Source organism: Mustela lutreola, chromosome 10 (genome assembly GCF_030435805.1).
Source record: "Mustela lutreola isolate mMusLut2 chromosome 10, mMusLut2.pri, whole genome shotgun sequence".
Classification (NCBI taxonomy): Eukaryota; Metazoa; Chordata; class Mammalia; order Carnivora; family Mustelidae; genus Mustela; species Mustela lutreola.
Window position 1 is genome coordinate 28573639 of NC_081299.1, and position 13067 is coordinate 28586705.

The 13067-nt window shown below is 44.5% G+C and overlaps 1 protein-coding gene across 1 annotated transcript; it reads right to left on the minus strand.

The window, feature by feature from the left end:
- Positions 1–1655: 1655 nt before the first annotated feature.
- Positions 1656–11707, minus strand: SNIP1 (Smad nuclear interacting protein 1). The gene is made up of 4 exons (XM_059136618.1): positions 11409–11707; positions 10055–10157; positions 4064–4662; positions 1656–3166 (listed from the first exon to the last, which is right to left on the minus strand). The coding sequence occupies exons 1-4, from the start codon at positions 11633–11635 to the stop codon at positions 2902–2904; spliced, it is 1194 nt and encodes a 397-aa protein (XP_058992601.1). The 5' UTR covers positions 11636–11707; the 3' UTR covers positions 1656–2901.
- Positions 11708–13067: the final 1360 nt, after the last annotated feature.

Genomic DNA, 13067 nt, shown 5'->3' on the forward strand with positions numbered 1-13067 from the left:
GCTTGGTTTTGACAGCAATGTTTTGCAGCCAGTGGGGAGAACGGGTAGAGAAAAAAGAAGTTGCAAATGCCTAGGAGGAACATGAGTTACCAAGTAAAGAATTCAAGAAGAAAGCTGTAGGATTATATCAACTTCAAATGAGAAGTCCACTAGTGATACCTGGCTTTGGAGATGGGTAGTGTCTTTTCTTTGAGCCTTTTTTTTTTTTAAAGATTTTATTTATTTATGGGGTGCCTGGGTGGCTCAGTCAGTTGGGCATCTGCCTTTGGCTCAGGTCATGATCCCAGGGTCCAGGGTTCGAGCCCCACATTTGGCTTCCTGCTCTGGGGGATGGGGAGAACTCTCCCTCTGCCCCTTCCCACTTGTGTTCTCTCAAATAAGTAAAACCTTAAAAAAAGAAAAAAGATTTTATTTATTTATGAGAGAGAACACAAGCACGTGCACAAGCAGGGAGGGAGGTGAAGGAAGAAGGCCAAGTGGACTCTGTGCTGAGTGAGGACCCTGACCTAGGGCTTGATCCCAGGACCCTGAAATCATGACCTGAACCAAAGTCAGACAACACTTAACTGACTGAGCTGTCCAGGTGTCCTGACCCTCTTTAGTTTAAAAAAAAAAAAAAAAAAAAAAAAAAAGCATGTCAGCATATTGGAGGAGGGTGAGGGGGGGCACCTTCCCAGATGTTTGGCATGAATCTTTTAATGCAAGAAGCTATTCCTCCACTAAAGCAAGTTTACTTCACAATTGGGACCTTTTACTGAAGAATGGAGGCAAGTGGTCACACCTAGTGTGCTGCCCAACAGGATGGTGTTTGCAGCAAAGCTGGAGGCTACCTGAAAGTAGTAGTAGGAGCACAAACTGAACATGAGGCCCTGGAGGCCAAATTAGCACCTGATTCCAACAAAAGAAATCCATCAGCTGGGATCCGTCAAAGCAAAACCTTTCAGACAGACACAGATGCTATAGAGGCTCTATGGCAGATAGGAAAATACCAGTCACAGTGGCCACTGTGGAGCACATGGGGGGCGGGGATGCTAACTGCTCTCTTGACATTAGAGCTTCCCTATGTCTAACTGACCTCATTAAGTATTCACTCTTTAAGGGGACCTTTTCCTTTCTTTGGCATAAACGCTAGTCAGCTGCCACTCCCCACACTAGTCAGCACTTAGCCCTGAGTCCACATGGGTAGGTGAGACCTACCCTTGGTAGGTGGGAGAAAGACCATCTCACAGCATCACAAGTTTCCAAGAGGAGCTAACAGAGGACTGCAGCACTGAGCAGCATTACCCCCTCCCCACCCGCCACCCCGCAAGCAACACAGCAGGGACAGGGATTCACTGGTACAAGCCCTGCTATGTAGAACCTGCCCCAACAGACTAGGAAAACCCCTTTGCTGCCAACTCAGAAAACACTGCTGCTGCCACAGGACCAGGAATCACTTGCTGACATGTGAGGGTCTGGCTTCCAGAGCTGCTGCTGGCCCCAACTTCACTATTTCCTGGTCTTACCACAGCACACCCTCTGCAACTACTAGGAATTTACTAGGTAAACTAGTAAACTACTTTTTACCTCCAAAGTCCTGACGCAAAGATGATTGTGGCTACACACAGACTTATAAACACAAGGTCCTTCTGCCAAGAAAGAAAAACCCTTTGAAATGGGGCTATATTTACAAATTTTATTATTTTTTTATCCCAAAAATACATATAAATGAAAACCTGCTATTCAAATGCAGGGAGGCCTTCGCCTATAATGTAGTATCACATTTACATCACAAAACATTCTCATATGAAAATCAGTATGCAGCTCTTTCACTCACACTTTTATGTATACACACACACACACACACCCCCACACACACCACACACACACAGTGTATGTAAGTAGTTACGACTCTGCTACTTACACATATTCCTCTGTGGAAAATTAGGAAACAGGGCAACTCCCTTGCTTCCCGGCCTTGGGAAAGTAAATACAACCTCTCTGAACATTTTCTAAAAAGATGAAACGTGTCAACTATACAACCTCCTTTACACATATACATACGTTGTTAGAATAAAGCAAGGACCGTGCTACATGAACGACACTGTTTTGCAAATAAGGAAAGAGAGAACATTTGAATAAAAATGCAAAAGTGAACAGATACGATGATCAAAATGGTTATGTACATGCTTTATGGAGAAATCGGAATTCTCTCACAGGAAACCAATCCATGACCCATTTCAACCTCTCGACGTTAGATCAGCACCCACTGGCAGATGCCAGGATCCTCCTGCCCAGTCGCAGCTTCAGCTCGTCCCATAAAGCATCTGTTTAAGTCCAACAGTTAATAATGAGGTCATGTGGTAAGTTCCCACCCCCCAAAAATGAAGTGCAAAATCAACTTCTGTGACTCAAGAGCTCAACCAGGTCAAAGCTTTGGTATATAATGGAGGCTGTTTTGGTGACAACCAAAGCTTAGTAAGATTCTCTGTATCGGGGTTTGCCCCAAAAACAAAAAAACAAAAACAAACCCAGTCCACAAAGCTTAACACCTATATAAATAAAGTAACTGTACAACGAGAACAAGCCACGATTCCCCTTGAGTCAAGGGTCTGTAGTTTCCTAGGAAGCAGTTCTGAAAGCACCAAGGACAGCCACGATGCTTCTACTGCAACACGATGTGTTGGTGAGACTGTTCTGAAAACAAATGCCCACAGGCAAGGGGCTGATGTGCCACAGAAAAAAGTTCAACCAAACAGAAGTCAGTTTTCTTATGCTATAACATAAGGTGGTCAGCAACAGAGCGAAGACTTAAGGCAATAAGAGGCATTAACAGAGAGCACCGTGGTGCTCTCTGACTCAATCCCAAAACCTTTAAAGAAAGAAAAGGTCTCTCGAGAGTTTGGGCTGCTTCTGAGATTGCTAGCTGTCAGATACTTCCTCCTCCTCTTCATCATCCTCATCTTCTTTCCTGTCTACTTCAGAGGTGTCAGAGGACTCGTGAAGCAGGACATACTCTCTGCTGCTGAACCCAAATTTAAGTACATCCTTTTCCTTTAGTTCATAGTATCTCTGTGGCTCAATGCGCTTGTTGTTCAAGAACGTTCCATTGCCTGAGCCAAGGTCAATGATGTAGGGCTTCACCCTTCGGCCAACTGTCCCATCAGCACGGGTATATTCCACAAGCCTAGCAGAGATAAAAGAGAAACTAATGAGCAAAATCCCACCTGGGACCATCTGGCATTTTGCTAACACGGCCTTTGCGATGTAAATTATTTGGCTTGAACGCAATTCAAGTTCAAACTATAGGAAAGCAAGGGGAAGGTATGGCTTGGATCTGGAAATTGGGAGTGTTAAATATACTTAGAAGAAAAGGCAGGAACTGGTTGCTGAGGGAGTAGAGGAGAGAAATTCATGGTATATCAAAAGCTTAAAGTCAGAATCTAGAACCTCTTGCCATGATTAAGAAAATACACTTTTGTGATGTTTATATTCAAGATGATGCTTCTTTCACCTTTATTTGAACATATTTTAGCTCCTGTCCCAATGGGAATAAAGCAGTGGATTTTAACTTCAGAGTCAAGGGAGCTAACTTTGAACCAGATCATTTACTAGGCTCTGCTGAGCTTCAATCTTCTCACCCGTTGAATGGGGATATTAACAGCTGACCTATCCTCCTCGTAGGAGTGCTGTGATGATCAAACAGTAAGAGATGTCTACACAAATGGTCAAATACAGCTTAGCGGACACACATGCCAGCCACTCTCAGGTACACTTCCATTTAACTCCCCAAATAGCCCTTTGAGGTAGGGAGAAACAGGTACAGAGAGTGGCTTGCCGCAGGCCAAACCCCTGGGAAGTGGCAGTGGCAGGATTCAAAATCTGGATCTCTGACACCAAATGTGATGCTTTTAGACACATGTAAGTGATAATACAAAGGGCAGTTAGATTCATAAACTTAATACAAAGATTAGATCAGCGGAACATGGGATTCTTCTGCACACACGTGTATACAAATGTTAGTAATCCTGAGACTCTCGGCTTCTGCCCACGCCTCTGGTTCTTCCTGCAAACGTGTACTCACCGATACTGAAAGACGGCGTGCTGCTTTGAGCAGGAGGGATGATCGATCGGGATGTCCGCTATGCGGCGGTGCCGGCCTAAGAGGTAGGCGCTCTGCCGATGGATGTACATGACAGGAAGCACCTCGTCATTTTTAAAGGGGTAGAGGCGCCATCGTTTCTTGGGGATACGTGCTTCTGGGGGCTCACTATACTTAATGACGACACCCCGGAAGGTGTTGGTGTCCTCGAGAAGTGCCCCGGAGAGTTCAAAGCTTGGCTTTTCTTTAGCGGGTGGCTCTTTGTCTTTATTGTTGCCCCCAGGTCGGGGAACCGACCCCTGAGACTCATTACCACTAGCGCTAACTTCGTTCTTCTGGCGATTCTCCCGTCTTCGGGCGTTGTAAAACTCCCGCTCTATGTCCTGAGCCTGTAGATTCTGAACATCTCGGTCCCGTCCCTGAGCCTGTCCACTCCCGGGCCTCTCATTAGAGCTTCTCCTCTGGTGAGAATGGCCCCGGTGTCTGTCGCGGTCACTGTTTCTAGCTCGCCTGTGTTCCTGGCCTGATGATTCCCGGTGCTGCCGTTCCTCTCGTCCTCTCCGGGTATGATCCTCACGTTCCTGAAATTCAAACAGATCCAGTAAATGAGAGGCAGTCCACACTCTGTCAACAGATGCATTCAAAAAGCCATTTGTGATTTGGTCTTTGGCATTCAGAGCAAAATGTCCCACAGAAATCAGGTTAGCAGTGGTGGTTGTATTCCCTTGCAAGGCTCCACACACTATTTCCATAGTCACCTGACTATAGCTCTAACACCGCGAGTCCAGGTTCAGAGCCCTAGAAACTAGAGGAGCTATAGGCACACTCACAGGGAAGCATACAGATAAAACAGAACGAATAGAATTAAGTAGTCATGTACAAGATAAACATATAAAGATAAACAGCTAGTTTTCTCTTATGACAAAAATGAAAATGTAATTAATTTTAAAATATCTCATTTCAACAGTAACAAAAATTATTCAATACCAAGAAGATACTTCAGATGTATGTAAGACATATAAGAAGAAACTTGTAAAAATTTATTGATTATTTTTAAGATCTGAAAAAAATTAATAAACATCATGGTTTCTTGGAAAAACAGTATTGAAAATCAGCTTTGCAAAAACTGCAACACATAACATCTATTAATATATCAATAATAAATCGGTAAGACAATTCAAGAGAAAAGAATGGGCAAAGGATATTAACAATTTTTCTAAGAAGTATCTAATGAACACACAAATATAGTAAACTTATCCTTACTAATAACCAAAACATCAAAGATCAAGAGAAAGCCCTGCACGCTATGAACAAGGCCACCCTACCTAGAAAGGATAAAGAGGATCTGAGCACTGAGATCTCACCACCTCCCCTACTCCCAGGGCTTCTCCCTGCTACACACACAGGGGTCAAGTGCAGGCTTGCTTACCCAGAGCAGGACTCAGTTTTTCTAGACTTCCTAACTTCCAAAGACAAGCATCAAGAGAGAGCCTCAGACTCACATCCTTCCTACCTTAAGGAACTCACAAGCTTGTCACCACCACCTACCAGAACTAATGTCATTATGCCCTTTATCCCTGATTAAATGAGTCACTAAAAGAAGTCCCAGACTCCAAGTCATCATTCCCACCTCCCCCATATCCTAATCCCCATAAGGTTCTGTATATCCACTATTCCAATGACCAATTAATCCTCAGTCCTCACTTTAAAGAGGCGCAGACTGTGGCGCCTGGGTGGCTCAGTCGGTCAAAGCGCCCAACTCCTGATTTTGGCTCAGTCATGATCGTAGGGTCATAAGACTGAGCCCCATGTCAGGCTCCACGCTCAGTGGGAACTCTGCCGGAGATTCTCTCTCCTGCTGCCCGCCCTCCCAACCCCTGTCACACAGGGTAAATAAATAAAGATGGGTAGACCAGGCAAAATTAGTAAGAACTATGGAAAAGGATAGGACAAATTATATAGCCAGATGACACAAAATAACTAAGATTTCAATTATTGGTTAAGTAGGATAATATATATAATATGGTTCCTTAAAAAAAAAAAAGATTTATTTATTTATTTATTATTTATTTATTTGAGAGAGCAAGAGAGAGAGATCACAAGTAGGCAGAGAGGAAGGCAGAGAGGGAGGGGAAAGCAGGCTCCCCGCTGAGCAGGAAGTCTGATGTGGGGCTCAATCCCAGGACCCTAAGATCACAACCTGAGCTGAAGGCAGAGGCTTAACCCACTGAGGCACCCAGGCTCCCCAATATGGTTCCTTTTTTAAAATTTTTTTAGAAGATTTTATTTATTTGAGAGGGAGAGAGAGAAAGCTGAAGCAGCAGGGAGGGGCAAAGGGAAAAGCAGGCTCCCTGCTGAGCAGAACCCCTAAAATGGGGCTGGATCCCATGGGATCCTGACCCAAGCCAAAGGCAGATGCTTAACTGACTGAGCCACCCAGGTGCCCCATGGTTCCTTTTTTTTTAATTGAAAATTTTGCATGGAACACACACAGAGATACATACTAAAACATAAAGGAAAAAAGGAGAATGTAAGTATAAGAGAGCCGTGAAATATAAATATCAAACTATTAACATGGTTGCCTCTGGGGACTTAGATGATTTTTTTCTTTTTTTGGGAGGGAGAAGGGAGCCTGCAACTTTGGGGATAATGGGAGAAGTAACCATAAACTATAGATCCCATACTCTCACTTTTTACTTTATACACTTTTATATATCTCTGTGTTATTACAATGAGCACACAATCAAATTTATTTTTTAAATGGTGGGTCAGGTGTGGAGAAGAGAATTCCTGCAAGCACAAATCAGGCTTAAGTCAGAGGCTCTGTGTATTCCTCCTTAGGATTAACCCATGTGAAAGTCACTCAGTGTCAACTGTCTGTCAAGACCTTTTGCTTGAGAGCCATTTCCAAGTTTCCAACTGGAAATCAACTTTTCTAATTAACACACAGAAATTAGCTTTTAAAGAGATAATTTAATGTCAGAAAAGAAATTAACATACATAAACAAATGAAGACACATCACAACAATAATAAACACAGAAAAGTTCCATTTTAGGCACGCCTGGGTGGCTCAGTCGGTTAGGCTTCTGGAGTCAGGCTCTTTGCTCAGCAGAGCCTGCTTCTCCCTCTGCCTACTGCTCCCCCTGCTTATGCTTGCTATTTCTTTCTCTCTCTCTCTCTCTCTCTGACAAATAAATAAATAAATAAAATCTTAAAAAAAAAAAAAAAAAAAAAAAAGCTTCATTCTAAAAGTCCCAGAACTTACTGTAAAAGGTTCATTTAGAAACTGCAGGTAGGGAGCTGCCAGTTGTACAGTGGAAAAAAAACAAAAACCAAAAAACGAAAGACCTCACCCTGGTGGTATGGCTCTGGGAGCTGCATTCTGAGAGAGCTAAAGCAGGGCCTGATCAATTCACACTGCACACCACCAAGGCTGTCTGGCTTTCTATCTTTAAGATACTAGGAAGCTGGTCCACAGTCTCTCAAAAAGTAACAGGAAAATCCATTTTTTAAATGTCTATTTGCACACTGTAACAAAGTCTCTTTAAAAACACGGAATGCTTGTCTCTCAAGTTTGAGGGACAAGCAAGGGTGTCCCCTCTCACTACTCTCATTCAACACAGTGCTAGAAGTCCTATTTAGTACAATTAGACAAGACAAGGAAATACAATGCATAGAGATTATAATGGAAGAATTGAAACTGTCCTTATGTAAAAATATGATTGTCTATGTAAAAAAAAAAAAAAAAAATCCCAAGAAATCTACAAAAAACTTCCTGGACTAAATCAGCTGAGTTCAATGAGGTCACAGGATATAAGTAAGAAAAAGACAGAAAAATAAAAAATCAATTCTATTTCTATAGATTAGCATTGAACATATGGATCAAAACTTAAAAATATCACTTATAATCACTCCCCCAAAGAAAAAACTTCATGTAAATCTAATAAAATATACATAGAACATAAGTGCTAAAAACTATAAATGCTGAAGAAAAAAACAAAGATCTAAATAAATGACTTAAACAGTGCTCATGGACTGGAAGATTTGATATGATAAAACGCCAATTCTTGGGCGCCTGGGTGGCTCAGTGGGTTAGGCCGCTGCCTTCGGCTCAGGTCATGATCTCAGGGTACTGGGATCGAGTCCTGCATCGGGCTCTCTGCTCAGCAGGGAGCCTGCTTCCTCCTCTCTCTCTCTCTCTCTGCCTGCCTCTCTGCCTACTTGTAATCTCTGTCTGTCAAATAAAATAAATAAAATCTTAAAAAAAAAAAAAAAAAAAGCCAATTCTTTGGGCACCTGTGTGGCTCAGTCAGTTAAGTGTCTACCTTTGGTTCAGGTCATGATCCCACAATGAAAGAAGTACCTGGCTGGCTCAGGTGGTAGAACATGGGACTCTAGAATTCACGCCCCACGATGGGCGTGGAGCCTACATAAAATGAAAAATAAATAAAACATAAATAAAATTACAATGAAGTATCATTACACATCTACTAGAATGGCTGAAACAAAAAATAATGTCAACACCAAATGTTGGTGAGGATGCAGAGAAATGGCTGGCTTCACGCACAATACAGGTGGGAATCGTAGGATGGTAAAGTCAGTGTTAAGGACTGAATAGTGTCCCCCCAAAATTCATATGTCGCGGTCCCAACTACCATCCTCAGAATGTAACCATTTTTGTGTTATCTTTTCTTTCTTTTTCTTTTTTTTTTTTTTGCTTTTGTTTTTGCTTCTTATTGAGGTAAGGTCTTGAAAGACGTGATTAAGTTAAGATGACAGCAAAGCCTTACCAGTAGGACTGGTGTCCTTGTATGAAGAGGGAGAGACACCAAGGGTATGAGCCCACAGAAGAACGGCCATGTGAGGTCACAGACAGGAAGGTAGCATTTGCAAGCCAAGGAAAGAAGCCTCAAGAGAAACAAAACCTACTGACATCTTCACCTGGGACTTTAGCCTCCAGAGTTGTGAGAAAATTAATTTGTTGTTTAAGGTACCCACTTTGTTATGGAAGCCCTAGCAAACTACTACAGCCACTAGCATACAACCTAAGAACTGTACTCCTGGGCATTTACCCCAGAGAATGAAGATATGTTCACACAAAAACCTATACACAACTGTTATACAGCAACTCTACATATAATAGCCCAAAACTGGAAACAGTTCTTTTGTGGGCAAATGGTTAAATCCATGTCACTGAGTATCACTCAGCAATAAAAGAAATGAACTATTACTGACAGATACAACAACCTGAATGAATCTCCAAAGAATTATGCTGAGTGAAAAGAGCCAATCTCTAAAGGATACATGTATAATTCTATTGACATAATGTTCTTTTTAAAAAAAAAAATATTTTACTTATTTATATGACAGAGAGAGAGAGAGAGAGATCACAAGTAGACAGAGCAGGAGGCAAAGAGAGAGGGGAAAGCAGGCTCATGCCGAGCAAAGAGCCTGATGCAGGGCTTGATCCCAGGACCCTGAGATCATGAACTGAGCCGAAGGCAGAGGCTCAACGCACTGGGCCACCCAGGCGCCCCTGACATACATAATGTTCTTGAAGTGACAACACTATAGATACAGAGAACAGATTAGAAGTTGCCAGGACTTGAGGAGTAAGGGTGAGAGAGAAGTGGGTGAGACTACACAAGGACAACATGATGGATCCTCATGATGATAGAAATGTTCTGTATCTTGACTACAACAGTGTCACCTGTGATATTGTACTGGAATCCTGTAAGACGTCCCCAGTGGGAAAAACAGTAAAGAGTATACCTCTGTATTTTTCTTTTTAACCACTGAACGTAAACCAACAATTACCTCAAAAAAAGTTTAAAAAACCAAACAAAGAAAACAAAAACCCATTTCTAGAAAAATCCATTACAGTACGCGTAAACACACATGATTACGTGTTTGTCAGGGTGGGAGGAGGTTCTAGATTTGGACCTGGTATCAAAACATCTCAATCCACTTACCTGCTTCACTTTGACTGTTGAGTGGTGAGGGCTTCGGCTTCTCTTACTCCGAGGAGACTTGCTTCTTCTCCCTGAGGACTTGTTTTTCTTTTTGGCTGGGGACCTTTTCAGAGCATGGTACACACAGGGTTTTATCTCAATTTCCCTTTCCCCAAATAAATTCACTTCAAGTAACGGGCTTACCTACTAACACAAACAGCACATTTGGGAAGGGCTCTGCTTTTCACATTAAAGGAGGTGAGCACTTCACTCTCCAGCCCTGACGTCTACCTTGAGTTCCAGACCCACATACATGGCTATCTACTAAACCTTCTCACAGAGCATAACTCTTGCTTTCTCCAACCCCTCAAAACCCTTTCCTCCCTCAGTCTCTGCCATCTCAGTAACCACCTTCCGGCCTGCTCCTCAAGACAAAAACCTAGAAGACGCCCTAACTCTTTTTTTCCCCTCACCCCAACAGCTCCCCACTCCCTCCCCCAACAACCACATTAATCCATCAGTGAGTTCTGCAGCTCTATCTCCTCTCTCTCCCACCTCACTCCTACGACTCTCCTTGATTACCGGACAATTTCCCCCCATGTCTAGAGCAATCACATTAATTCTGCTTCAGGTTCTTTGAGAGCATTGTTTCCTCAGCCCGATCCTTAAGAGGCAGGATTAGTCTTATCATTCGGGTCTCAACTCAAATGGCACCTTTTCAGGGAGCCCTTCTCTCACTTCCCTTCGAACTCCATCACTTGCCTGTTTTAACCTCTTCTTTACCCTAATACTTGTTACTAACTGAAACTATTTTCTTTATCTGCTTACTATTTTGTCTCAAGGTGAGAGCGCATCAGTTTCCCCAGGGCAAAGACCACTGCTCACCCTTGAGGCCCCTGTACCTAGGACACTCTTTAGCCCGCAGTAAAAACTATGTTGAAGGAATCAATCAACGAATCCAGCAAGAGATAATTTTCCTTCCAAATCTCTACCAGGTAGATCGCCTAAGCTCTCAACGTGGAAAACTTTTGGGGCAGATAACTGGAAAGCCAAAGCAGGCACTCCATATTTGCAGGCAGATGGGGAAAATTTTCTATTTCAATTGGATCAGTGCTATCTGCTGGGCCCGTACTCGGCCAAGAGCTGGGCACAGAGATGAAGGGGTGGGATCCTACCCATTAGGCATCAGGCGCTTAACCCAAGTGACAGGTACCAGAGTAAACATTCTTCAGCACAAACCCGACAGGCTCACTTCCATCGCTTTACGATTAAATCCAAGCTGCAGCGCGCGGCATTCAAGGTGTGTTTCTGACGCTAGCCCTGTCTCTTCTCAAGGAGCCAGACCCAAGTCCATCCCGGGCGCCTTCCCACTTACCGGCTACCTCCTCGGGCTCGGTTCCCGCGGTGACCAGGGCGGCCCGGGTCGCCTGCTGGCGGGGACGCGCTACCCCCGGAGGAATCTGGGCGGCGGTGGGCGGGAGGCGCGGCTTCCGGGCTGAGGCGCTCCTGCTTCACCTTCACCACCACCGCCGCCGCCACCACGTCCCCGTCGCGGTGCCTCCGCCGGCTCCCCCGCTCCCGCTCGCTCTTTACCTCCTTCATGCTGAGATACGAGCCGAGCGAAGGAAAAACAGGTCCGTTGCGCTCAGCTCCTTGAAGGAAATGACGGCCCTGACCCCTGAACTTCCGCTTCCGGGTGCGCGTTCTCCCAGAAACCCTGGCGGCGGAGATCTAAGCACGTGACAACGGCTCCGCAGCTGGCGGGACCGTAGGGACCCGCTCCGGTGGCGGGAATTTTAAGTGTCAAAAAGAAACTTCGGGAAACAGCTCCCCTCGAGGCTGTTTGTTGTCGCGTTATTAGTAACTACTAAACACGGAGGCAATCTGAATGCCCTGCAGTAGGAAACTGTTTAGCCAAGGGGCGAATGGTCTGTCTCCATTCGTAATGCGGTTTACAAGCTCTGTGACCGAGGGAGGAATCCCTGATTTGTCAACGAAAGAAGCGGGATCAATAATGGCGCGCAAACGGTGATTACACTTAGGTTTGGAAATACGAGGTTAAGAGAGGAGGAAATGGAATCACAGTACTGCCCGTGGGCCAGTCATTAGTATTTCCCTCTATTCTCGAACTTTATGTTATGCTGTCATTTCAACATCTAGTTAAAAACAAACACTTTTTTTAAAAAATTTTATTTATTTATTTGACAGAGAGAGATCACAAGCAGGCAGAGAGGCAGGCAGAGAGAGGGAAGGAAGCAGGCTCCCCGCTGAGCAGAGAGCCCGATGCGGGGCTCTATCCCAGGACCCTGAGATCATGACCGGAGCCGAAGGCAGAGGCTTTAACCCACTGAGCCACACAGGCGCCCCAAAAACAAATACTTTTTAAACATGTTTTATTTTCAAGTCATCTCTATAGCCAGCGGTGGAGCTCGAACTCACCGCCTCCAGATTAAAAGTCTCACGCTCCACTGACTGAGCCAGACTGGCACCCCCAAAACAAATACTTTTTTAAAACCTGGGCCTCCAGGGGCGCCTGGGTGGCTCAGTGGGCTAAAGCCTCTGCCTTCCACTCATGTCATGATCTCAGGGTCCCTGGATTGAGCCCCATATCAGGCTCTTTGCTCAGCGGGAAGCCTGCTCCTCTCTCTCTCTCTCTCTCTCTCTCTGCCTACTTGTGATCTTTCTCTGTCAAATAAATAAATAAAATTAAAAAAAAAAAATCTGGAGCTCCAGATGCCCTCCTCTGGGGATCTTCTCCAGGCCTTCACTGAGGAGTCACCTGACTCCCATTTTGCTGGCGACAAAACTGGGGGTCAGCGAAGGTGACTTGCCATCTCATTCAAATTGAGAACAAGATGCAGCACAAGGACTCCAGCTCCTGTTTTGCCCGTTTCCAAAAGTATCAAGGCGACCCGGAGAGCGGGAACCCTGATAACGTAAAGCACAAGGAGAATTTTTCGCCAAGGCTGAGCGGAAACTCACGACTGCTGGCCCCGCCCCACTCCGAAGCCCCGCCCAGGCCACGAGGAAGGGG

What these genes read in the sequence shown, in the direction of transcription:
- SNIP1 (XM_059136618.1), bottom strand. Translation starts at nt 11,635, where the DNA reads ATGAAGGAGGTAAAGAGCGAGCGGGAGCGGGGGAGCCGGCGGAGGCAC. An exon ending in CGAGCCCGAGGAGGTAGCCG is followed by an intron (nt 10,158 to 11,408) that starts GTAAGTGGGAAG and finishes TGCTCTGAAAAG; the next exon opens with GTCCCCAGCCAAAAAGAAAA. An exon ending in CAACAGTCAAAGTGAAGCAG is followed by an intron (nt 4,663 to 10,054) that starts GTAAGTGGATTG and finishes TTTGAATTTCAG; the next exon opens with GAACGTGAGGATCATACCCG.